The sequence below is a fragment of the Rattus norvegicus genome, chromosome 3 (assembly GCF_021556685.1).
Source record: "Rattus norvegicus strain SHRSP/BbbUtx chromosome 3, alternate assembly SHRSP_T2T, whole genome shotgun sequence".
Classification (NCBI taxonomy): domain Eukaryota; kingdom Metazoa; phylum Chordata; class Mammalia; order Rodentia; family Muridae; genus Rattus; species Rattus norvegicus.
The window spans coordinates 130,761,500-130,789,295 of NC_141536.1; the positions used below are offsets into that span (position 1 = coordinate 130,761,500).

At 42.9% G+C, this 27,796-nt stretch overlaps 1 protein-coding gene across 3 annotated transcripts in view; it reads left to right on the forward strand.

The window, feature by feature from the left end:
* Pcsk2 (proprotein convertase subtilisin/kexin type 2) overlaps positions 1-27,796 on the forward strand; it is a 304,858-nt gene that overhangs the window by 133,924 nt on the left and 143,138 nt on the right. For all 3 annotated transcript variants that reach the window (XM_087649001.1, XM_087648999.1, NM_012746.2), the window contains 1 exon segment: positions 27,049-27,162. In XM_087649001.1, the coding sequence (XP_087505127.1) occupies positions 27,049-27,162 (114 nt within the window).

Consider the following 27,796-nt stretch of genomic DNA (forward strand, 5'->3'; position numbering starts at 1 on the left):
TAATGCTTGTAATGTTCCAGAATAGGGATTCTAAACTTTGAAGTCTTTCTCGCAACAACTAACATTTGTCTACCTTCACATTGGCAGAGTCTGCTCATTAATTATGAGCTTATATTTCTAAAACACACAGAAATGACCTACAAGTGTATGTTCAGTGTAGGAAATGCCAAAGCTTACAGAGGGAGGACGTTAACACTCTCTCAGTATCTACCCTTCCTTCACAGAGCTGGGCATGAGAAGTGGAGTGTGAACCACAGCTGAGTGCATGATACTAAGTTGCCACATTGAAAGAAAAAGGGAAAGAATGGAATTGATCTCAACATGTGGCCAGTGGAAACTTAAAGTGTTACACAGGCATAGTACCCAGACATCTAGGTTGTTACCAGACATATCACAAGTCCTTAGGAGCCACACGAAACAGCAACTCCACATGAAACAATGCCGTTTTAAATCTTCCTGTCAGACAGATGGTAGAACCATGTATCAGTTTATAATCTTTTGCTAACAGAAAAAGAACTAATTCATCAGGATTAGTCAGGGTTCTCAACTAGAGGAACAAAACCCCAATATAATGAATATATGTAGCAGTATATTGATTCAGTTGACTTACAAGATGCCCCTATCTACTATGACAATGGTGGCCTTCACACTGAGGAGGCTGAGTAGACAACTGTGATGGTTTGTATATGCTTAGGCCAGAGAGTGGCAGTATGAGGAGCTGTGACTTTGTTGTGGTAGATGTGTCACTGTGGGCTTAAGACCCTCCTGCTAGTGGCCTGGAAGTCAGTATTCTGCTAGCAGCTTTCAGATGAAGATGTAGAACTCTCAGTTCCTCCTCCTGTACCATACCTGCCTGGATGCGGCCATGTTTCCACACTGATGATACTGGACTAAACCTCTGAACCTGTAAGCCAGCCCCAATTAAATATTGTCCTTTATAAAACTTGCCTTGGTCATGGTGTCTGTTCATACCAGTAAAATACTAACTAAGACACCACCCAATGCATGAGACCATATGTCTCAGCAGTCCTCATCTGGAACTGAAGGCCTGGAGTATTCCTGAAGAGCCAATGGTCTTTACTCCCTTTTGGAAGAGCCAATGGTCTTCACTCCCTTTTAGAAGGTGAAGAGGCTAGGTCCTAATGTCAGTGAAGAATGGTGGCCACAGCCACATGATGAGGTAGATGACCTCACAACTTGAAGGCAAGAAGCAAATGCTTCTCTTTCTCAGGCTTTCTCTTTCATCTGAGCTGCCACCGGAAGGGGCCTCCACATTTAGAGGGTCTTCACACTTCATGTAAACTGATCAAGAAAAATCCCTCATGGTGTGGCAAACTTCATGTCTGTTTGTTGATCCCCATCCAGGTAAGTTGACCAACAAGATTAGCCATCACAGGTGGCTTTAGTAATATGTCTATGATCGCAGCCTTCAGGAGGGATAAAGAAAAGAAGCTCTTTCCAGACTGGTAGAAATGAAAGAAAGGGAGATGGAGGGAAAGAAAAAAGAAAAGGGGAGAGAAAAAGGAAGCAAGGAAACCTCAATCTGTGTAGATACTCCCAAGGATGGCTCAACTGCTGACAACCCTAGATCCTCATTGTTGTCTGAATTCTTTCCAGTTTCCCCATGGTTTCGAGTTAGTTTCTACAGATCCAGGCAGTACATCCTCCTATCCAGTTTCCAAAGACTGGAAGCAGGAGGATGACTAGGAAAGTAAACTGGAGATCTTTCTTTATTTATGCAGGAAGCCAAAAACAAAACAACTGTTTCCCAAGTGCCCTTCTTTATCTCCTTACCAGAACAGGCTTTGTGGCAGGAAGATTACACTGGCATGAGGGTGGACAGGTCACCATGTGACCTGTGCTAATTGACACTTCCTCCCTTGCTGAATAGGAGAATTGTTGGATTCTCAGATAAATATGTGTAGTGTATAAATATCACCTTAATTTTATCCAGAAGTGAAATGATTTCCCCAGACCATAAAGAAGAGGTTAACCATTAAGTAACCCTCAGTGCTAACTGGCTGCTTTCTCTACCCTGAAGTGCAACCCACCTGACTTGAAAAAGAGTTTGTGAAATTTTAATGTACAATTAAAGAGTCTCAATACAAAATTTCAAATATCCAATTTCAAAGTCAACCCTTCCCAGTAGAAGCTCTGGTTTTTTAAAAGTTCGCAAGTAGCCCAGCCAAGTCAGAGAGGCAGGTCTTAGAAGTCAATGATCTGCCTGTAAATGAGAGGACAGCAGATATTCTTAAAGCAACAGTAAAAATAATGACAGTATGGTGATTCCTAGACCTTGAAGTATTCTTATGCCAGTCATCCCTGTGTTTGAAAAGATAATATGCCAGATCTCCAAATTTAGTTCTGGTTCAGAATTTTATTTATTTATTGGTTTTACAATGGTAAGGTTCATAAACGTAAAGTAATTACATCAAGATCACACATGTGGACTAGGATGAGTTACTACGAGTTAGAAGAAGGGACTGAAGAAATAATTTAGAGTTAAGAGTACTTGCTGCTCTTCCAGAGAACCTGTGGTCAATTCCCAGAACTCACATGGTGACACACAATCGTCTGTAATTCTGATTCCAATGCCCTCTTCTGGCTTCCATGAGCACTAGGTAGACACACACACACACACACACACACACACACACACACACACACATATATATATATATATATACACACACACACACACACACACACACACACACACACACAGACACAGACAGGCAAAGTGCAAATACACATAAAATTTTAAAAAAAATCTTTAGGAAAGAAAGAGTCAGAGATCGACTGTGATTGCCTACCCATTAGTTGTGATAGGTTCTACAACATAGGAAAAAAGCTCTAGAGTTTGAAGGAGGGTTCTTTGTCTTCTATTATCAAAACTTCCAAAAGTCTGGGCATGGGATGTAAGGGTTAAAATTCATGCTGACAAGGCAGCAACTGCATGCTGGGACCATCCTCAATCTGCATTTTTCTCACTTACCTTCATAGTCATTCTATACAGTTGTGCATCCACCAACTATTTCCAGATAAAAAGCTAAAAACTTGACCAAGTCTGAAACAACAGACATTTATTCTTTATCGATGTGTATACAATTTGGTTATGTCTGTGGTAGGCTCAGTTGGCACAGTTCATAGCCAAAGGTTGTTATGTTCAGGAGCATTTTTCACTAGTCTACATCTTGTTAATGAATTGCGCACATCTCATCACACACACACACACACACACACACACACACACACACACTCACTCACATACAATGCCCTTTTCTCTGAACTCCTAAATAGTAGCTATAGTAACTAGCTTATTATTAGAAAAGGGAAGATTGAAGCAGAGAAAGAAATGCCTCCATGGTCACCTCCAGCAAAGAGCTGAGCAGAATCGAGGCTATGGCATTGAAAGCTGGTTAAGAGGTTGCTCACTAATCTAGCCATCACATAAATTTATTCGCACACCTTTGACACAGGTTTCTCTAGTACAGTGATTCTTGGTGTGGTCTTCTAGACCAGCAACACCAGTACCGCTTAGGAGCTTGTTAGAGTTTTCTTGGATCCATCTCTGGTGGTGAGGCTCAACAATACGTGTTTGAACGTGCTTCCAGAAAATTCTTACCATTTTGAGAGACCCTGTTAGAAGAGAGGGGATTGGAGATACATGCAAGAATCAATCACTACTGCTGACCTGCTGAAAAGTCAAGTGTTTCCCATAGTGATAGCCATGCTCTTGGTTGCATGACCTTTGTCTTTGTTTTATTTATGACAAAAGAGTGGACAGATCTTCCCACTCAATTAATACAGTCAAGGTAATCCCCCCACAGGCATCCCTAGAGGTCTGCCTCTCAAGTGCTTCTAAATTCTGTCAACCACACTAGCCATCAGTCCCTGAAGAACTCTATATTATCTTTGACTTTCAAATGTGGATGTTGGAGGCATGGAAACGTTAATGGGGCAATTTATAAAATTTGAATAATGTATAGAGATTAGGTAACATCAATGAAGTGATGTTAATTTCCTGGCTTTCACAATTTAGCTGATTATATAAGAGAAAATGATCGGTTTTAGGAAACCCGCACTGATATATTTGAATTTGAATAGACATACTGTCTACCATTTACTCACAAATTGCTTGTGCTTATCCGTGTGTGCTCATATGAATGGGTGTGGAAAGAGAAAGCCGTGGTACAGATATGACAAAAGTGTTCATTTAGAAAATGTGAGTGGAGAGTATGTGGGGACCCAGAACAGTTTTTTAATTCCCTCCCCCACGTGTGAGTGTGTGGTACATTTGTCCAATGGCAATGATGTTTATTTGCCGCTATTAAGAAATGACTTGTTGTAGATGTGCAAGTGCTAGGTGCTGGCTAGATTTCCACACGTGGTATCCAGACCTCAAAGTATCTCACTATCCCCACAAACTTAGACAACTACTAAGTGTTGTCTTTAAAGTGATTTAAGAGCACAGCTTCCAGGCTCAATGGCAAGATTTAAATCCTGCCTTGTACATTTTCTACCTAGGTCACTTTTGCCAAACCTCCTTCCTTGCTTGAAAAAATGGGGATGATAGAGGTTGTAAGGGTTAAATTAATATTTCACAACTGCAGTGAGCACATGATAAGCTTGTCAGGGAATGTATGCTGCTGCTGTTATTCCTCTACCCTTTCTGAATTATATCTCATTTCATATGTATACAGATATTTGTTTGTTCGTAGTACTGTCAACTTTACCTGTTCATGTCCCTTTACACGAAAAGAAATAGACTCAGACAGATCACTACTTCCCAAAGTATTACAGTTTGCTATAACTTACCAGTTCAAGACTGAGGAGCAGAAAAGCAGTGGCAAGGGCTGGGGTCCCAGAGATAAACTTTTGGTAGGACCCAGTTTGATCTTAACATACCAGGTCCTCTCAATTTAAGATTAATATCTAACGCCAATTATCAAAATTGGTTAATTTAGACAAAATGTTAGTGAGAATTTCCAGGGCCCACAAGAGTGCTGAACCACGATTTCTTTTTAGTGTTTTTAAGAGAAAGGAAAGTAACACAGTCTAAGGAGACTCGGAAAACAGACTGTGGGTCTAATGTGTCAATTAACCAGAGCAGGTTGCTAATTCTCTGTTAGCTCCCATCTCTGCATCCATGGAGCAGAATGTCCTAGTTTCATTCTATTGCTGTGAGAAGACATTCTAACCAAAAGCAACGGGAGGAAGAAATGGTTTAGCTTGCAATTCAAGGTCACCATCCACCATTGAGAGAAGTTGAGGCAGGAACTCAGACGGGAGCTGGAAGCAGAAACCATAGATGAATGTTAGTTGCTGGCTTGCTGGCTGGTTCACTCTCATGCCCATGCTCAGATAGCTTCCTTACACAGCCCAGGACTACCTGTCCAGGAAATGGTGCCACCCACAGTAGGCTGGGCCCTTCTACATCAATGCAGACCATCAAAACATTACCTCAGGTAGCTGTTCACAGGCCAGTCAGGTAAAGGCAGTTCCTCAGTAGAAGCTCTTTCCAGGTGATTCTAGGCTGTGTCGAGTTAATAGTGCTAACTAGGAAATAATACAGCAAGCAGTACAGGCTTCTATTCCCTGGTGGTTTCATAAATGGGCGAGAGGGTGGCAGCTGAGGGAAAAATGTGTTCATGATCCATGAGTATTTGTTCTTTTCCCCATTGGTGGACTTTGGGCAGAAAACTGATGGTGAACTAGAGTGGAGGCAAGTCGGAAAAAAGAGGGCATGAAGGGAAGCCCAGCCTGAAGGAAGGCTTCCAAGGAATCTCCTAAGAGACACAACATCAACCTAATATTACATGGCCAACACTTCCTCTTTCATATACTCAACAAACCGGGGTGTTCATCCTTACCCCCAAATGGGTCTCCAAGCAAGCATCAGAAGTAGCAATATTTCACTCCTTATTCACTTTTTCTCAGTCATTTGGGATTCATTTACAGTTGACTGACTTATTAGAAAAGTCTTATGGTACCAAAAAACAAAAAACAAACAAACAAACAAACAAAAAAACCAACACACTGGTTTCAAACCAGAAATGGCTGATGTAAAGTAAGCAAGTGGAAATAGGCCACATCATGTACACATTTCAGAAAGTTTAGTCTTTACACATAAGACAATAGGTGTTTTTGGTAATGCTAAGGTAGAACAAATTGCCCCTAACCTAGAATTAGAAAGCAACATAAATTCTATTTGATTGACATTTTGTGGGTCCAGAATTTAGAATGAGCATGGAATCTCCTGCTTATTCCACATGGTTAGGTCAAGTGACAGTAAGACTCATTAGTGTCGCTGTCTGAGACAAACACTCAGAGGACCACAAGCTGGGAGCCCCTCTGAGGATGCTAGCCTTTCCAACAAGTCAATCTCATAGTGATTGGACCACCTTACATAGTTACTTCCTTCCTCAAGATCAATCAAAATAGACCCCCCCTTGCCCTGACCAATCTTGGCAATCAGGTGTCATGTTGGGTAGATTCTTACTGTGGTCAAGGGCAGGTACATGTGTCTTATCTCTCAGTGGAGGAAAATCAAAGGCATAAAGAGATTGTGTGCTTAATAATGATACGGTATTTAGTCCTTGGTCCTACTGGGACTTTTGCCCACAGTGGGATGAGCTGGTGATCTCACCAGTTGAAAAAAACTGTCATCCAAGGGGAACATGGGTGCATGGTGTTGCTCCTTTGACCATGGCTTCACCTGGTCATCTGAATCCAGGCTAGCAGCTCATTGGATGCCATTGGATGCTTAGATGAAATAACAGGGCTCCTTCTCTGGTCCCTAAAATGTACTGACATGTTGCTTTCCTTCCCAGCACTGGGCAAATGTTCCTAAATGGGGAGAGTCCATCTAAATGGGCAGAGATATTGATTTTCTTCTCTACCATTTTTGAAAGCTCCTTGTTGACCAAGTGCTGAGCAAACAACAGGCAAATGGTGGACTGCACTGAAAGAGATCAAGTGAGGAAAAGCAAAGGCAGTCCTGGCTTTCTGAACACGAGCTGGTTAAGCATCCGGGTGTACACACAGAGACAGACACAGACACAGATACAGACACAGACACACACACACACACAGACACACACACACACACACACACACACACACACACACACATTCACCTCTGTTCACACATCACTATTTGCCAATTGGTAGCACGGCTGGCTCAGATGGTACTGTAGAAAGTGTTTCCAATCAATTCACAGAACTGAAGCTTGAGCTCTGTCTGGAGAAAACTGAAAGCTGGGATGAACTGAGTGTCCCTGTCATGGTGGAACCACGTCTCACAGGGTAGAGTATGCCTGGTGATTAAGGACCAAATTGATTATATCTCTAGCAAAGGTAACTAGGTCTATGTTAGTCTGCCTTAGTGATGATTAATATACATGGGTTTAGATATTTCTAGGAATCTTTGATATAGAGGGTATTTAAGAATTAGTTTAGCTTGATGTTGTAATTCATACCTATAATCCCGGTACTCAGGAAATGTGGGCAACTTAACTATGTCTCAAGAAAACAAATATCAAAAAAGAAAGAAAAGAAATCACTTATCAATATTATGTTGCTGCTGACACTCAAGAAACAGAGATCTTATTTTCATTGCTCAAAATAAAAGCCAGAGGTTTGCTCAGGTGAAGGGAAGCATACTGATAATATATAACAACATCTTATAAGAAAGTCACTGATAGCATATGAAGATGTCCAGAGCTTGGGTTGGCTCACTTCCAGCACACAGCCCAGAAGGTTGGTCTGGCCTCAGAGAACAGGCAGGAGACTACCCAGAGAGGAAGGCTTTTTAGTAAATGTGTTCAATTTTCTGATTTAAGTGGGCTACTGCTAAAAGCACAATACACCCAAAAGTATATAGTAGGGCACTGTGGGGTTTGGTGGGAGTTCTTTGTAACATCCTTATAGAAATTGCTTTAGTGGAACAAGTTTGCCAATATCTGGCTCAGGACACATTTTCAGCAATTGTATTGGAGGACAGTACTTCACCCTCATCTGTAACTGAGAATAAGATACACTTTTTTCATTCAAAAAAAAAAGTCAAAGACAGTTTTTCCATCTAATTTATAGAGGGAACATCTAGAAAAAGCATTTTGTCTAACCTGTAGAGATAAGGAGTCACTTAGATCATTGGTTTTCAACCTGTGAGTTGCAACCCCTTTCAAGGGTCACATATCAGATATACTGCATATCAGATAGTTACATTACAATTCCTAAGAGTAGCAAAATTAGAGTTATGAAGCAGTGACAAAATAATTTTCTGATTGGGGTCACCATAACAAGAGGAACTGTATTAAAGGGTTGCAGCATCAGGAAAATTGAAAACCACAGGCCTAGATGATCAACACAGTTATTTAAAATCATTGGAGGAAGACGAGGCGAAGGTCTCAGCACCCTTGACTAGACATGGCATGACAGGCAAGCACAGAACAAGACCCAGTCATTCACACCCTTTTCTTTGGTCTTTAACTCTATCTTCTAAGAACAAACTTGATACTTTCGTGTCCTTTGTTGCCAGGTTGTTTTTGTTTGTTTCTTGTCTTTTGTTTGTTTGTTTGTTTGTTTGTTTTAAGGGGGATAATTTTATTTTTTCTGACAAAGTCATTTCTAGAAAGTAATAATCTTAAGAAAACCCTCTTCAACATATATCTCTCTTAAAATCCAACAAATACTGTTATATACCTCTTACTAACTGGGATGCACTGAGACATGCATCATTCTGCAGTTTTTGTCATTGTGTGAACGTCAGTGTTTGTATCCAGACTAAGATGATCATTAAAAGAGTGTCAGGTTGGGGATTTGGCTCAGTGGTAGAGCGCTTGCCTAGGAAGCGCAAGGCCCTGGGTTCGGTCCCCAGCTCCGAAAAAAAGAACCAAAAAAAAAAAAAAAAAGAGTGTCATTTTTATGATCTACTCTTGATAATCATTGACCTACCCATGGCTCTACTTAGTGGCCTCCTACATTATACTTGGCACTTCTGAACTCAGAAACCAGGAAAAAGATAGCTCCTTCCCAGGAAAAAGGACACTGCTTAGGAACAAAGCCCATGTCTACAAGGACTTTCATGAGAAACTGAAAGGACAAGCCCACCTCATTCAAAGAACAATTGCTGGGTGCTGTTTACTGTGGTCCAAAGGGAAAATAAACTCAAAACACTAGTGTGGCAGGTATACATTAATCATTGGCTGGGCTTTGAGCAAATCATGCCTTCCCCAACTTCAGGCATTGCTCCAAGAAAGGACTTGAGTGGGGTGTGGTCTCATAACATCATCTTGCTTTCAATGAAATTCTGTTAGGCTCATCAAAACAGACCTCTGTTTTCTTCATTAGGAACAGTATACCCTTCTAAGAAGAGCCACTCGACAATTAGTATAATAACTCTTAGCCTCTTGGGAATACATGTCACTTGTTAGACTACATAAAACAATTGCATAAAGGAGATAGAATTTCAGCACAAAATGAAACTTGATACTTCTTTTTAAATTGCTGGCAGGGTACACACCTACTGATGGCTTTTGATTGTCTATTTACTTTACAGCAGCAAGGTACATAAATATACAGGAAAGTGTTTTCTGTCAACCTGTTTACAACAGGTCTGGGGGTTTCTCAAAACTAGTTTTCAATGTCATCAGGAAATGCAGCAAGCATCAAAAAGTTAGAGAGGTGTGAGGAGTGGTACATTGACTCAAAACCATTGAGATATGAGTGAGTGTGCAATAGGCAGAAACTGAGTATGGCCATGTGAGACCTCAATGGGGTAACCGACCTGTATAGACCAGTGGGGAAGGAACACAATATGGAGGGTATGGGCAAGCAGTCCACTGGTGTCATGAAACTCAGGCTAAAGTAGTGCTACATCCTTTGTCAGAGTAGTGGGGGATGATCCCTAAGAAGAATTAAAAAACTGAGATGTTTAAGATAAGGAAAACAGCTTGTCTACCCAGTCCTGAAAACCCCTTTCTGTAGAGAGGAATGACTAAAACAGCAAGCATGGAGAACTAAGGAAACTATCATTCGTCTGCCAGATCCATCCTGAACTCCCAACCAGCAATGCAATCCACAGCAGCCCTAGCCTCTCATTCACACCTACCCTTGTGTCTTTCCAGCTGGGCCCTAGAATAACGTAGAGACAACACTTCCTTCTAGGGCTGGGAATGTAGTTTATTGGAGGAGAGCTGGTCTAGAAGCATGCAGGTGGTTTTGGGTTCCACACCCACCACAATCAAATGAAATTTTTAAAAAAGAAATCTTTCTGTGTACCCTCCAAATTCATGCTCCATAGAATACAAATACTGATATATTGGCTTTAAGCTGCAAGCTGGGTCAACGTGTTATAAGCAATTGTCGTTGGCTGCAATCGTTGACTGTGAGTGGTTTACTAATTGACTTTTGCCATTTAATGATGGAGCTAATCTTTCTGCTTAGATGCTTATGAGATTCTGTCTCTATCACTCCATGCAAATATTCCCTGAAATACTGATCTCATGCCCTTCATCGTTTCTGAAATGTCAGAGCCTTCCAGTCTATGTGCACAAGTATGTTTCTTTGTGTCTATTTCAGTGCTCTGTGAGCTTGTTTTCCTAGAACATTGTTAGAAATATTCCTAAGCTGGGGTGTGGGTCCCCACTGGTAAATTTGTTGTGTAGAGTTCAAGCCATGCCTTCTACTGCTTAGTTCTTGGTTTTTACCACCTCAGATCCAAGGGCCAGCAATAAAAGAGTCAAATAGGCTTTAACTATGGTCACTAAGGACTCAGTTTACTCTCACTTATAGAGAATAGTGGCAATGGATATGACTTCAATAGTACTTTGGACCTCTGGGTCTAAAACCTAAGGTTCAGCAGAAGTTTCCATGACACCTAATCATGCTTGGCTGTCTGTGGTGTGACACACAACTCCTCCAAGCATCAAGAATTGGTGATTCTTGAACTGAAAATCCCTAAGCAAGATGCATACCTGAAGTGCCAGCAACCATTAACACATACAAGCCAAGCACCTCTTTCAGCTCCCCCTCCTAAGGCCTTTTGGTCATGGCACATTCTTCAGTTCTTGTTTTGCTAAGAGAAAGTGTTCAGAAAAGAGAAGTTTGAATAGAACTTTATTTATCAAAGCTAAGCAAAGCCAAACAGCCCAAAAGAGAGATGGGGTGGACTGCCCTACAGCAGGAAGCAACCCAATAGATTCTGTACTGTGAACTATAAAGTTCCCAATGAATATCTATGAGATAAATAACCTTTATTCTTTCCAATCATGATGAGCCAGATCTCTCTTTTAGAGAATTTCTTCCCATGATCCCCACCAATAAGGGGTGTCAAAACCTAATGTGATTAAAACAATGTGAATTCTTTTTGAGCATGCAGCCCATTCATTAGTGCACATAATGTGGGAGAGTGCTCTAGAGCAGTGGTTCTCGACCCCCTTAATGCTGCAACCCTTTAATATAGTTCCTTATGTTCTAGTGACCCCAAATCCTAAAATTATTTTCATTGCTACTTCAAGACTGTAATTTTGTTACTGTTATGGATCATGCCTTCAATTGTCTTCAGCGATCCCTGTGCAAGGGTTGTTCGACCCCCAAAGGGGTCCCAACCTACGGGTGAGAACCACTGCCCTAGAAGCTTGGTTTCTGATCTGCAGGAACAAGAGAACCATAATTTCAAGGATGTTTGATCACAAAATTCATCCTGACCATGAGCACCACAGCTATAGAAGTCCAGACTTGGTATTCTCAGTCACCCAGCATCATTTTTGGCAAGGAGATAAGAAACTCCTGAAGTGAACACACGCTCTACTTGCAGTCAGAATCAGCCAAGCATCATACAAAGGGTGTCTGGTTCTGATTGTCTCCCCTGAATGAGCACCCAAAAACTAGTCCCGTCTCCCAGAAGAGCTGTAACTTCATGTTGCATCTGCCTCCCTGTTACATGTCCTATGGTCCCATCATTCTCTCTTTTAACATTCTCTTTAACATTGCCTTTTTCTGGAAAAAGGTTTAAGTTGCCTTTACCTGTCCACATCTGCATTGCCAACCCTGTTCTGTGACCGCTGTGAGATGTGCCATCTCTTCATGCTTCTGTGTCTCATCAATACATCTTTTTGTCTTGCATTGAACTCCTGTCCATTTTATGGATTTAGTCTTCAGTTTCATTCAAATCTTGATTTATGTCCTTGTCAATATGCCAAGGAATTTTCCTCTGGCTCTCTTTCCTTTTAATGTAGCTGTTCCCCGGGTCTTCAGTGTGGCATCTTCTCCTGGTTCCGAGTTTCTTGCTTCCCAGATGCCATCAGTGATCTTCTTTTTATGGTTTAGTTTTTGAATGAGAAGCTCTATTAAAACCCAATGTTCAAAAGTTCTGATGTGTTGCCATTGGTCTGTCTGTTAATTAAATCAGTTTCTGAGATATATGCAAAATGCTCAGTTCTTCAACAAATCCCAAATGTTTAAGGATCCTTTTCCTGCCCTGGTTGCAGCCCCCTCAGATGCTCTCACAAACAGTCGATTAAATGACGATGCACCATATACATTGCCTCTGGGTTCTTCTCCCTGCATCTACCTATACACATGACACTTAGATTTTATGATGTCTAGCTCTTGAAGCAAACTGGGCCAGCAGCACCATCTCTCCCCTCTCTTCTAGTTACTGTCCGTTCAATTGTGTTCCTCAATGGATGTGGAAGTAAAGTCTTGGCTTGGGGCAGGCAAGGTAGAATGTAGGAAGGGGATAGTGACAGCCATCTTGGACAGTAATAGAAACACTGTGCTTCCCAACTATGGCTAGGGGGCAACAAAGTAATTTAGGGATTATTTTAAAGCAAGGTCTCACTACAGAATCCTGGCTAGTATTGAACTCATATCCCTCAGCCTGCCTCTGCCTCCCCATTGCTGGGATTAAAGATGTGTACCACCATACTAGCTGAAGTGAGAATTTTTCCTGAAAAGTCCTCTTCTTCTCAGGGCATGAAGGATACATCATCATCATCAGAACGATACCTGATACCCAGTGGCAGATGCCTTTGGATCCTGGTTCTAGAAGCACTGTCTTCCCACTCTCCAGGAGCTTTCAGCTTTTATTTTAATAAGCCTGAGTATTTCTGTAAGAAAAATCAAGGGTAATGGACCAGGGGGCACTATCCACATTCAGGATCAAAAATGGCCCTCAAAAGACAGGCTGTACTTATGGAGAATTTTGTGTGTCTTGTTTCTCCCGGTCTCCCATGCAAACAACTCCCACACCGCTCAACACTCAATACCACAAGCACAACATGTCTGTATGTCTGCATTCCTGGCCAGTTCCCCTTAGCTGCTGCTCAGTGGGAGTCAAACGTGTGACCCCTCCCCACACCACCCCAAGTACAAGATTAATCCAAGCCATAAGGGCAATTTACTTTCTCTGGTAAGTTTGTAGAAAGCACCATCTAGTTCTATCTTATAGGAAAAAAATGGAATAGAAAATCTTAACAAAGACAAAAAGCCCTTAGAAGAGTAGCCTGTGTACTATAGACTTCCTTGACTGTCTACACATCAAGCAGTAGCAAATTGCACATTTACAACACATACACACGCATACACATATTGCATGCATATCCACACATGCCAAGTTGACATTATTTAGAAGGCCTTCCTTCACACACATTCTAAAACCATGACTGAGATTGCTAATATCCCCTGCAAATTGTTTAGCAGGGCTCACCTCTTACAGTCAGGAAGCGCATCTGTTTCTTTAAAAGTTTCCGATGGCCTCCAGGGTACCCAGTACTTAATAAGGTGCCTAAACATGTTCGTGGGGATAAATGCAGTGCAGCAGTTTCAGCAGCTCTGACTCATGAAAGACAATCTCAAACCCACAGCCTCCTCCCAAGAGGCTTCACTCTCACCCCTGCTAGCCATGAAACAGGACATGGATTTTTGTCACCATCTCCTAAAATGCAAATGTACACAATAAAGTATTGATTGGCATGGGTCTGTTAAACCCTTTTTATGGAAGGGAGGAATTAGTTTCTATCATGTCGAACAGTTTAATAAAAGTCCTGTTAAATTTATATATTCTCACCAGAAAAGTCTCTCTTCAGCTACGAGCTATCAAATCACCGCCATGTTTTTATGGGTCGTCTTGCCTTCCCACATCAAAACATACTCTAGAATCAGAAGGAATTCATCCCTGACCCCAATTTGCATGTCCATGAAATCAACACCTCAGTCTCTCAAGTATCTGACCAGCCCAACCCTCTGCTGAAGACAGAAGGACATCCATCCCCTCCACAGGCTCAATTTTAAGAAGCCGGTTAGTGTATCACCCAAGAGCAATGGGGCATTTTCCAAGCACAGGGGAGGGAGCTTCTTCCACTCAGAAAATGAGCTTGTTCTTAGCATTATTCCAAAGCCAAGGCATTTGTTGCAGCAAGGACTCAGGGCTTCTATAACATGGCTGTGAAGTAAATCCTCCCCATCCATCACAAAAGTCAAGTCATACAAGTCACCATTTTACAATGCGTAAAAGGGAAAATGTTTAATTACATAGGAAGACCAGCTTTATCGCTGAGATTTTAGAAGATATGGCAAAGAACAAAAGTTAAAATTACCCACTTCGTTTTTGGTTTTCTTCTTCTCTTTAGTGTTAGGTGTTGAATCTAGTTCCTTGCACGTTCTAGGCCACTGTTCTGTCATATACCTCTGAGCTATAATCCCAGTGGGTTTTTTGTTTGTTTGTTTGTTTGGTTGGTTGGTTGGTTAGTTGGTTGGTTGGTTGGTTGGTTGGTTGGCTGTAAGTTATCCAGTATAACCTAAAGTTCACTCTATCTCCCAAGCAACCCCTGAGGTTTCAATCTTACCTGTGCCTCCCAAACTGCTTGGATTGTGGGCCTTTGAAAATGGAGGACAGAAAGACCTAGAAATGCAGGAAACCCAGTAAAGAATAAAAGAAGTAAAACAAAAACCAAACAAAGAAAAACAAAACAAAACAAAACAAAAAAAAAAAAAAAAAAAAAAACACAGACCTACTCTTGGAGGCCCGAGAAGGAACACAGCCTGCTGACAGCTCAGTATCAGATGTCCAGCCTCCATAACTCTGAGGGCATAAATTAATGTTTAGGGCCACTAAGTTTGTGGCAGTTTGTTACTGCAGCCACAGACAACTAAGACACCTCAGAATGAAAATCTGCTTTCTCTGGACTTTCTCCGAGGGCAGGCCTAAGAGAATGGATGGTTCCAAGCCCATCAGGAGTGCTACTGCAAAGCCAATTCATTATGATCTTCATTTGTTCTGCACCACGGTGCTGGGGTTCATTAACACCTGCCACCGGGTACCCCCTGTATAAGGCCAAGTGTGCTAAGGATCAATAGCTCTGACCTTTATTCCTTGTTGATGTTCTGTGATCTCTGGGTCCTCGGCTTGACATGAATGACTCCTCCGATGCCAGTGCTGTCATTGAGGCCCAACAACCTCAGACATCCGCCAAGTGCAGTTTCAACACACATTCTTCTGTACCATTGGCAATTAATAAAATACCAAAGAAAGAAGACTTCACTGCTAAAAAATATGCTGGCCTTCAAAGGAGACCACAAGCACATGCCCTTGAGGAAGAAGGAGCATAGGAAGGGTTTCTATCCTTCCCTTGGTCACTTCAGTACATCTCTTAGCAGGAAAAAATGATGCCCAGTGTCTTCTTGTTTGAGAAACAGAGGCTAAATTTTCCACAATTCATTTGCATTCTGGAGCAGTCGGTTGTTTTTGTTCATTTTTAGGAAGGAAGAAAACCACAGCCTCTGTAACAGCACATGAACGGGGGGTCTTTGCCACATAAACACATACCACACATAAGGTCTGTGCTAAAGAATCCAAAATCTCAGTGAATGTTCTTTCCAGTGTCCTTACTCCCCACATCTTTAGTTCTTCCTCCTGCGAGGTGCCCAATGCAACCTTGATCCTTTGTTGTTGGTGACAGCAACACTTCTCCCTAGCCTGCAAAAACTGCCCAAGGCTCTTGAAATCACCTTTCCCACGAACTCCTTTCCCTGTCTCCAATCTCTGGCATTGCCATTGAGAAAGCTCTCTAATTAATAAGTTCAGCACACATGTGGCTAAGTGAGAACACCTGGATGTAGCCTCCTTCCCAGGGGACTGGTTTTCTAAATCATTTAAATAGAGTTGCAATCAATCTGGATAATGAATGTTGAAAATTAAGGCTTAACCCTTCGAGGCTGCACTCAACCCAGGTGCATGTGCCTGGGCCAGGTGACTCAGGTCACAGGATGCTGCTTTCATACCCGTCAAGGCACACCATGTGCTCCATTAGCCTGAACTCTGTCCCGCATTCCTTCTTGATTATATAGATTCTGTGAATATACTGCTCACCATAATTACCTCAGGAACATTTATAGACTGTTTCCCAGTTCCCAACAGGATCTGTTTCTTCCACCTGTGTCTCACTGGTAAGCTCAGGAGATCAAGAATTATATCATCTCCATGTGGTGCATCAGAGTCAACAGCTTCCTAGGAAAGGATCCTAGAGCTAATACAGCATGCCCTCAGGCCACATGGTCTCCTTCAAACATACTCAACTGTGTTGTGCAGCACGGAGGTAGCCAGAGGTGATACAACAACAACGAGGACCAGATGGCTTCAAGAAAACTTTATTTACAGAAGTCCAAACTTCTTCTCTAGATGAAAACATAACTCGAAGAATTTGAAGAAGCTGCCTCAAAAGATATACAAATATGGAGCCACTGTGCCAGGGTTTGAGCCTGGGTTTTTCTGATTCTATATCTGGTGATTAGCCTTTAGCACTTGGGAGAATCGTGACTTTGATACACCTGGACCTAGGGTGTCATCCTTTTCTTCCTGGGGCTTTGCATCCCAGACACATCCCACCTGGTATCTCCCATCTCCTGCTTCACCAATGGAACTGGAGGGTACAGCATCATGGGGCTCTGTGATGCAGAGTTAGAAGCTGTGCTTCTGTGCCAAGCTGGAGCCGTCCACGCTTCGTGGGCTGCCTTGTGCACCTTCCCCAGTACCCTGTGGACCTCACTTCATCTTATCCTGCCCCTAATACGGGTGCCTTCCTGAGGATGAGCAGCACTGGGCAGACTGTCAGATGTGAGACTGCTAGCTGCTCACAGCAAGGACAAAGGCTGAGCGCCTTTTTCTCCCTCCTCTTTCTCCATCCTTAACCCTCAGACTTTTCCTCCCCGTTATCTTCCCAGGATCCTTCTCTTGTTACACTAGGATCCTTCTGCCCACTGTGATGGGAACCAGAGCTCATGCAGGTCTTTGGAGTGATAGTGTGTGTGTGTGTGTGTGTGTGTGTGTGTGTGTGTGTGTGTGTGTGTGTGTGTGTGTGTCTGTGTGTGTGTCTGTGTCTGTGTGTGTGTGTCTGTGTGTGTGTGTCTGTGTCTGTGTGTGTGTGTGTGTGTGTGTGTGTGTGTGTGTATGAAACTACTATTATGTTATAGTGACTTGTACATCTCTCAAGAGAGTCCCTTAGAGAAAGCAACATCACTTTGGCCACCAACATTTAGGGACTCCTGGCTTCCATGTCCTGCCCTCCAGATACCCCAGTCTAGCCAGCCCTTGAGTAACATTTGGCAGAGTATCTACCATTCTCTAATAGTCTTCACTTCCACAAACCAGGCTCCTAACCTTCACTCATAATCTTGGTATGGGAACCAGAGGGCATTCAAGCTCCTGCCAAGCAAAATCCACATGTTCTTGCAGACGTCAGAGCTGGGATTTTATCCTTTAGCACTCGCATTGGTTCTCTCTGCACTTTGCTCCACTGGAAACCTCTTTCGTTTCCTCCCTAATTGCATTGATTTATGTCATGGCCTACCTTGTGCACAGCACTTCAGATGATGGATAACAGTTTGTTAATATCTTGTCACTGAGACGCAGCGGCTAGAACTGTGGTCAGAGGCCCAAAGCCATAGTTTGTTCCCTCAATCGATTGCTTTCATTCTTGCAAGTCAGGCAGACCTCTCTAAATGAGGCTAACCAATGCTGTGCGCTCAGCCATAATTGTGGCTTAACTCCGTGTTCTTTCAAAAGTTGGGATTTGCACATAATTGGGCTTTCCAAAAGTCACACCTGCCTGCTCAAGGAAGAAATTAACAGTCTTGGCCACCTGCTTCCTCCCTTCCTGAATCTGAGCTCTCTCAGCAGCTCCTTCCCTCCCCAACCCTCTTCACTCTCTAAATCTCTTTGGATTTTGACACCAGAGCAGATAAACTAGCGCACCTGCATTTGTGGGGCTGTAGCCATCCTAATCCACAGTCAAGGAAGTTTAAGGAACAGAAATGGATGGAAACGAAAGTCACAGATCAGGGCATTGGCAGGACTGTTTGGGGAGACCATGTGGCTGGTTTGGGGTATCTGCTCTGGGCTTTTATTCTTGGCTTGCAGTCAGCCTTCTCCAGGAACCGCTCAACAGTCTCTCTGTAGCAGTCTCCTTAACTCCTCTTTCATGAACACTGAAAGGAAGACTATCAGCGTAGGATGCCCACCACCCAAGAGCAAGTTCTCAGCACAAAGGAGATTTATTTGCCCCAGAGGGACAGAGGGCAGGGAATAAAAAGCAAACACAGGAGATAAAGGATGAGGGAGTGGGGGACGGGAACAAAGTAAAAGAGGCAGGGATATTTGTCCCAGAGGACAAAGGACTGCCTCTGGATAGAAAGGAGACAAACAGGGCACAGACAAATGGCATTTTATAAAGGTATAAGGGGGAACCCAGTGTTAGGCTGAGGTGTTTAATTCTAATTGGGCATGTTAATTAGATGAGCCAAAGAGGGATTTTGATTGCTGGACTTCAATACTTTGATAGCTGGACCTTGGTAGTCAGCCTTAGGAGTAGGGATTGGCCAAATAAGGGAATAGACCTCGGGTGGCCAAATAATGAATAAATGGTGGTGGCTTTAGGAATGTTTCTTAGCAAGGCAGAGGGAATTGGGAAGAGAGGCAGACTGTCAGATCCATGCCTGGCAGGCTCAAGCTGGTCTGAGTCCCTTCATACACAAGGGTTGTTTAATTAGGCTACACCCTAGTGACTCACTTTACCTGCGCCCTTCATGGACAAAATCTCCAGATATAATCTCATTCCGAGAAACTGACCACAGGTTCAACCTCTGGATTTGGAAATGTACAGAAGTTGTTCCGTAACAAGTGGGAACTGTGGCTAGTTAGATGTCAATATGATATCCCAAAGAAGCAAAACTATGGTCTCCTGCCTGGAGATGAATGGTCCCAGGACCCACTTAGTTCAGGGTCTTCTAGCTGCTTAAAGCTGGAAAGTACAATCCCGCCCCCCACCTTGCTACCTTGCTGGGTAGAAGAGTTGCCATTGTCCTTTCGGTTTGGTTTTAACCTTCCAGTAAGAAACAAGCCTCCACCAAAAAGAAAGGCTAGGAAACTGATGTATAAAACAAGAGGGTGTTCACAGATAAGGTTTATGTATTCTTTGGAGACTTTTGCTCTATTCTCAACCACTACCCCAGTTCTGCATCCCCCCGTCCCTACCTGGAAGGTGAACATAGTGGTCTATTAGGATGGAGTACCTCTGCCTCCTGCGAAAGGTCCTCCAAGGTCTTTCAAAGATGCCTCCTCCTCGGTCGGATTTGATAGCAGTTCTTGGCATTTGTTTTGTCAGATATGGTCAGGAAAGAACAGGTGAGGGCTGGGACACACAGTCCCCAATCCCAGCTGCCCTCATGAATCACCCCTGCCCATGTTCCAGCACTCTGGGGTCTGGTTTGAGCCTCTGGATCTTACCAACCAGAGCTGGGGACCTCTGCCCCAAATGTCAGAGAAATGTCAGAGAAACAAAGGTGGTTGGCTACTCTGAGAGTTTCCACCCAAGATGGGAAGGAAGCACAGGACCCAGGATTTCCCAAAAGGCCAAGTTCCTCTCTGGCTCCCAGACTACTGGATCAAGACCTCTGAGATTCACACATTTCTGAAATTCTCACACTCTTAAATATTCTTAGTGGGAGTGCCATTTGGTACAAACATTCTGGAGGGCATTTAGCAATAATTGCCTTACAAAAGTTTTAAAATCACCTATTCACTGACCAAGTGTTGGAATCTGTCACCAATGTGTGGACAAGCCTACATGCACACTGTGTGTTTTGTGGATAATCATTACAGCATTGTGCAAATCTATAGCACACAACAACTACCTTACTGGTGTTTGAAAAAGCTTAGGACACAGTGGGCCAGACAGACAAAGCAGAAGAAAGGTAAAAAAAAAAAAAAAATGGCCACAAGGAAGCCATTTTAATTTTTGTTTCCCCAGGCATGGGAGATTAGGACTTCGTTATATCTTCCAGGACACATATTCAGCCCATAACAATTGTAAACAACATAATTCTTTGTGGTACATAAAATGACAATGTGACACAGTCAATGTCATGGCCAACAAATCAAAGTCCAAGTTACCACAACTCATTATTCGTGGGTGTTTTAAGGAACTATAGGAGCATGGGGTCCCTTAGCTACTGGATAATGTTCTGATGGAAAAGATGAAATGGTAGGGTTTTGCTATTGTTGCTGTTTTTAACTGTCCCCATCTGTGTGTGTGTGTGTGTGTGTGTGTGTGTGTGTGTGTGTGCGCGCGCGCGCGCGCGCACGCGCGCGTGTGTCTGTATCTGTGTGTGTATGTGTCTGTGTCTGTATCTGTGTGTGTATGTGTCTGTGTCTGTATCTGTGTGTGTGTCTGTGTCTGTGTGTCTGTGTGTCTGTGTGTGTGTCTGTGTGTCTGTGTCTGTGTGTCTGTGTGTCTGTGTGTCTGTGTCTGTGTCTGTATCTGTGTGTCTGTGTGTCTGTATATGTTCATACCTGTGTGTACTCTCAGAGAGGCCAGAAAGGGATGCTAGATTCCCTTAAGCTGGAGTTAGGGGTAGTTGTGAGCTGCTCACTTGGGTGCTAGGGATTGAACTTGAGACCTCTGCAAGGACAGCAAGTGCTCTTAGCCTTCTCTCCAGACCAGAGGCAGAGTCATAAAAAGCAAAACCCACAAGCATACAAGTAATTTTATTCAGATTATGATTGACAGAAGGAAATGGTCAGACTTGGAGCCCAAATGTCTGCTGGTAATTACTATTCAGCTGTGGATCCTACAAGAGCAAGTGATATTGTGGTCCCTGCGGTCTGAGCTGAGATGTGCATCTGCTCCTGACTCCCTGACCTATGCTGGTGGCTCAGAACCAAAGTGCCACCATCTTCTGTTCTAAGTTTACCACATGATTGACAAACCCCAGTACTTAAAAGAACCTGAACCCATCTGTCCATGTTAGTGTCTTTCCTTGCATTCTCTTTCTCACCCTGTGGGAGGCAAGTGTCTCTTTTACTCCTCTTTCTCCTGGCTCCTCCCAACCCAGCACATTCCACGATAATTAACAGCTGTTTAATTATCAGCCCAGCAGGGAAGGTAGTCCAGTCCTTAGCCAGTTATTTCCCCCACTTAAGCTGACCCAGATTTCTGGAAGGCTGACTGTGCTAAATGTCTTTGGGAACAGCAGTGTAGCTTAATAGAAAGTTAGAATCAGTCAGTCAACCTCAGTGACCCTGCCTTCCTATCACACTGGGGCAATGACTTCTGAACCTCCGACTGACCAGTGGAAGGGAAAGTATTGACTCAGGACCCCCAAGACCAAGTTCTTAGACCAAGTTCTCAGTAGGCAATTCTTGCACAAAGGAGATTTACTTTCCCCAGAGGGACAGAGAGCAGGTATCAGGAACAAAGACAGAAGATAGAGGAAGAGGAAAAAGGGGAAGGGAACAAAGGATAGGGGAGAAGAGGGCAAGGGAGGGGGAAAGGGGTGGTTGTCCTAGAGGACAGACGACTGCCTCTGGGCAGAGAGGAGACAGTCGTGGCACATAGGAAAATTATTATTTATAAAGGTAAAGGCAAGACCTAGGTCCAGTTCTATGTTCTTTGGTTGGTGGGTCAGACTCTTGAGAGCCCCAAGAGTCCAGGTTGGTTGACTCTACTGGTCTTCCTGTGTCTTCATGTGGGTCCTAAACAACTGGAGTTCGGGCTATCCCAAAAGCTGTTGCCTATACACAGGATATGTTCTTCTAGCTGGGCTTCTGTGTCTGCCCTCAGTGAGAGAGGAAACACCTAGCCTTGCAGAGAATTGAAGTACTGCAGGGGCTTGGGGGAGAAGACCAGTGGGCCCAACCCACTTAGAGAAGATGGGGAGGGGGAGGGAGAATGACTGTGGGAGTGAATGACCAGGAGGGTGCAGTGAACAGGATAGAAAGCGAAAACATTAAATCAAATTAAAAATTTTAGAAAAAATTGAAACTAGGGAGGAAACCCCGTGTTTGGATGAGGTGTTTAATTTTGATTGGGCATCTTAATTAGGTGAGTCAAGGAGGGTTTTTGACAGCTGGACTTCAATAGTTTGATAGCTGGACCTTGGTAGTCAGCGTCAGGAGGACGGATTGGCCAAATAAGGGAGCAGGGCTTGGGGACTAACTTTAAGAGCTTGATCCAATGGTTTTAGCAAGGCAGAGAGAATTGGAGAGAAGGTCAAGGCCTTTCAGAGCCATGCTTACTATGGTCAAGCAGGTTAGAGTCCCTCAGTCAGCTGTGACAATATTCCATAGATTTGTGGGATGGAAGATAAAGAACATACCTTGTTCCCTATAAAATAGTAAGTAACCGGGGCTGGGGATTTAGCTCAGTGGTAGAGCGCTTACCTAGGAAGCACAAGGCCCTGGGTTCGGTCCCCAGCTCCGAAAAAAAGAACAAAAAAAAAAAAATAGTAAGTAACCATGTTGGGTTACTTTCTGTCCCGTCCTTGGAATGGGCCTACATGGCTTACCCTAAACATACAGGAAACATCTGTTGACTGAGAAATTCTCAGTTGACAACCAGAAGGAGTAGGCAATAGGTGAAGTTATTTGGGTCCCTATGTGCACACATGACTAAGGAAGGTGTAAAGGTTGAATCAGAACTGTGGGGTACCCATCAGTTCCCTTTAGTTTTAAGAAGTCTTAAGCACTCCTGCTTTCCCATGTTTTTGCTTAGACGTTTGTACAGATGATCAATGGTACAGTTTGGGGAGGCATTCTAAATCTATGTCTCTAGGTTAATTGTGCATTGTATTTTAGGAGGGGGAAAGCTATGACTAAGACATACAAATGTCACTGGGATTCCATCCAGTGATGGCAGATACTTCATGAAATATATTAAAATTCAAAGGATCGAGATGGGACAGTGAGTCCGGTGGTCTCTTAGTTATAGCGAGTCATATCCTTTAGACACTAGGAAAACATTACCCTGAAATTAGGGGATTTGTCACACATATAATTATAGCACTGCAATCTTCTCCAGAGCTTTTTCAAAATGGCTTGCAACCTCATCTCTTTTATTATGTTTATCTCAGTTACAATAGAAAGCAAGCTAAACATCCAATAAGAGGGAAATAGTTCATACATGACTCTATGGAGGTGTAGAAATTCAAATATGGCTCTATGGCTCTGTGGTAGCAGATTAAAACATTTTATAGCAAGACACTCCAGGAAGAACGAATGCATGGACTTGCCAATGATATGATTACTAATTATGCAAAAATTATGAATTAGAATTGAACAAGAACCCAGAAAATAAAAGCAATAGATATGCCTAAAATCAGCACACTTCTGGAGTTACGCGAAACACGTTTGCAAGGACATTCTGCCGAAGCACACCTATGATAGGAAGATATGGATGCAGAAGGCTGGCTTCAGGCTTAGGATTCCCGATTGCAAAGACGGATGATGTTCAGGGACTACGGCACCCTAAAGCATCACCGGTTTCCATTAAAACCTCGTTTGTGGAATTACAATTAATTTTATGGAAACGGGTTAAGCAGTCTTTTCATTAGTGTGTTCCCGGCCTAATTGAGTTTGGAGTGATGGGTTAAGTCATCCCAGGAAGGCCCTTTACACCAGCTCTGCAGTGGGTCCTTTGTTCCTCCACTGCTATAAGCAACAGATAGCTGAGAACTCTCAAACTCTCCCCATGGTAGTTGGTAGTTGTACTTGCTTCCAGAGATCCTGGGAAGGAGAGTTACTATTTCACAGAAGTTATTCAAGGTGATGAGTCCCGCGGGAAATCCTTCAATAGAGGCAGTAAAGGTGTCCCTGTGGTGAGGTAAAGGCCTCCCTGTGAGACCAAATTGGGGAAACAAGTTGGTGAATTCAGACTTCTTCCTTCATAGGCTGAAGGGATGCTCAGCTTAAATTCTTTTCACAGGAAAAGGTCTGGAAAAGAGGCACGTAGTGGCTGTCTCTCTAGACTGAGAACCACGCATCTGCTGGGACCTTATAACTGTTCTTTGTACTAGTGAATTCCAACACACACACACACACACACACACACACACACACACACACACACACACACACATACACATGGTGGGAGTGGTGGTATGAGAATATAATGTCTTGAAAATCGCTGACTTTATGGAACATAACTGGCCAAAGACCTCAGCTGTGGTATTCTGAAAGCCGCAGATCTGTAGCAATGAGGCTATATTCCCTACAGTTGCTCCAGGCTAGTATTAGGGTGCTGAGGCAGGCCCACCTCCCTGGAAAGTCACGGGGCTTCATTAATGCCCAGCTTTGGGTCCTCAACTGCTTTCTGGTGCTTCCTTAGTCTACGGGGAAGTCAAGAATGCATTTGGTTGACTTTGGTCACCTACCCTTGCTGCTCAGTTTCTTATATTTTTCTCTCTTAATAAAAATCTGTCTGTGCTGCATGTTTCATCCTATTTGGTACATCCATGTCACATCTATGTACAGTGATATATATATATATATATATATATATATATATATATATATATATATATATATATATATATATATATATATATATCATGTCTGCAGCTTTCAAAATGCCACAGCTGGGTTCTTTGGCCAGTTATATTCCATGAAGTCAGTGATTTTCAAGACATTATATTCTCATACCACCACCACAACCGTGTGTGTGTGTGTGTGTGTCTCTGTGTGTGTGTGTCTCTCTGTGTGTGTGTGTGTGTGTGTGTGTGTGTGTGTGTGTGTGTGTGTGTGTGTGTATCACCGTTTTGGAAAACATCCAAGAACCCAAAACAGTGCTGCACAAAGTCTTTCTTTGCAGGATGTATAGAGTTCCTGGTAGAGTTTGAATTTTTCTGTCAAATGAGCCCCACCTTCATGAGTAGGTATAGAGACTTATGAAGTGAGAACTAACCTCCTCTACGAAATGTGAAGGACTAGAGAAAATCTGGAGTCTTTTTACTCATTGCCTCTTGCCTCACTCTGGGCGTGACCCTCCTGGCCTACTCTCTCTCATCCACATCAGTGAAAGGTTCTGACAGTGTATAAAAGAAGTGACTCTGGATCACTTTCACAGAGTGGGTACAGGAAGCTGCCAGGGGCTCACAGTCAATGGGAGGTTGGGGGTCAGCTTTGGATGCCCTACAGTGCCTGCCTGTAGGAGGTCTAACCAGGATCCTTTAGAGAGAGTCCAATAAGTAAGCTCTGAGGGAAATGGGTTTCAAGTATTCCCTGTCCTTTCCTTTTCTTCCTGAGAATCAACTGCTAAGAGAGAAGCCACTAAAGAGGCATCCTAGACTGAGGAAACTCTTGCTGTCTTGACTAGAAGTAATAAGAATTCCATTCCTACTATCATGGAACTTGGTGGACATTCTAAGGAGAATTGGAGATGTGAAAAAAGAGTATTGGGTCACAAAATCTAATAGAAATAATAATAAACATCCGTCTGGCACACACCCTTTTGTACTGGTCCTTTATCCTTGAGTTTATAGGGAGTCAGACTGGCCACAGCAATTGGATGATAACATACTGAATGCCTAAGTGGAAAGAAATTCTCTTATTAGAACAAAATCTGGTCATTTCCTGGAGCCTTCTTGAACTAAGAGCTCCCAAATTTCACTGCTATCCAAGAGCCTAGGCTTCTGCCTGCCTACCCACAACTGAACTATGGGAACAAGGAAAGCAGGGCAGTCCTTCAGCCTCTTTTCCAGGCCTCCCCATTTGCCTTCTGGAGCCTTGAAATGGAGCTTGCCTGCTCCTTAGTAGATGACTGCAAGTCTGCTGAGATTTTGCTTAGCGACTCTTGAATGTGACAATGAAACACGCAAAGGTTGAAAGCCTTCAGCAATACAAGCTATTTGAGCTATTGGGGTTTCACCCTGGACTGTCTGTCAGTCATCAAGCTTCCTTCTTTTGACAAAAATGTTCTATTGTCTTTTTTCTTTCACTTAGTGACCCCAGACACTTCATTTTCTCAAGAATACTTTCCCATCCAATTCCTATTTTAAGGAAATTTGTTTTAAGTTACTATTAGCCACTGATAGAGGTAGACATCTATCTGCAGGGCCAAATTCTTGTGTTAATGTACCTTCAAGTGTCTTTTCCCCTTATTTTCAGCTAAAACTTTATGTCACGAGCTCAGCATGCTATGAGGCATCCCATCTATGAATGTGATCCTTTAAACATGTGTTTTAGAACTGCCCACTAAGTGTGAGTTTCTACTATCTTTCCTTCTTAAATTATGAACTTAAACTAAACATGCTCAGAAAGGACTCCTTAACTAAGTCAAGAATAGGCCTAGCCCTGGATGAAAATGGACAAGTCACCTAAATAAAACCCCTCAGTTTCCTTTGGTCCTGAGGGAGATGGGTACTGCTTTGAAAACAACTCCCATGCTCTCCTTGCCTATGGCAGGTAATAAATCTCTCTCCACTCTTTATGTGTTAGCTCCGCCTATTTTGGCTTTGCACTCACTAACTTGTGAACTGACCATACTCAGCAAAACTATCACCAATGCCTGGCTGCCCTGTATAACCACAAGTAAATGATCTTAGACAGTAGACGAGATCCTGCAAAGGATCCTCTTCCGTTTGCTAAAGAAAACACACATACATGTGCTTGAGCACAAAGCTTGTTTACAAATAAAATTTGAATTTGTGGCAGTGAGTTCCAGACAAAAAGGGTATTAAGGTTTGTACTTGGGTAACCTGTTGGTATTGTTCCAGATAAAGATGGCCCTGCAGCAAGAAGGATTTGACCGTAAAAAGAGAGGGTACAGAGACATCAATGAGATTGACATCAATATGAATGATCCTCTTTTTACAAAGCAATGGTACCTGGTAAGTTTCTCTATTATTAATAATGGCCCACACTTCTATTTCTTTGTTATTTGGTGGGATGATAACCAGCATCCAGGTCAATGAATGCCTCTACGCCCTTCCATCTGCATAAATGTCTATGTTACCTCCTATTCATCTCGCCCCCTAAGCATCTACCAATAGCTGATCACATGATCTTAAATTGCATGAGAGTGAAGACTTGTAAACCAACAGAAAGCCAGATCAAATGTTTAGGAGAAGTAATCTAGAAGTGTTAACAGGCATAGAAAGGTGAAAGAGACATATTGAGGTCACAGTCTTAAGAGTAAGAATCCAACGTTTTCCTGAGCAAGAGAGATGAGGTTGTCAAAGATGGCATTTCAGCACAGCCTAAGACAATGACCATGGGTTAGGATTCAGAGCACTGAAACCTAAGCCATCTCATGACACGTACTTTCTGGTTCATCTACAGTCCATTGGGACCCATGTGGGTTGATTGCTCTCTGTTAAAAAGATTAATAGGGACAAGAGAGATGGCTCAGTGACTAAGAGCAGGTACTGCTCTTCCAGATGACCCACGTTCAGTTCCCAGCACCTATTGTCAAGCAGCCCACACTGACTGCAACTCCACCTCCAATGGATCCCACACCTCTGA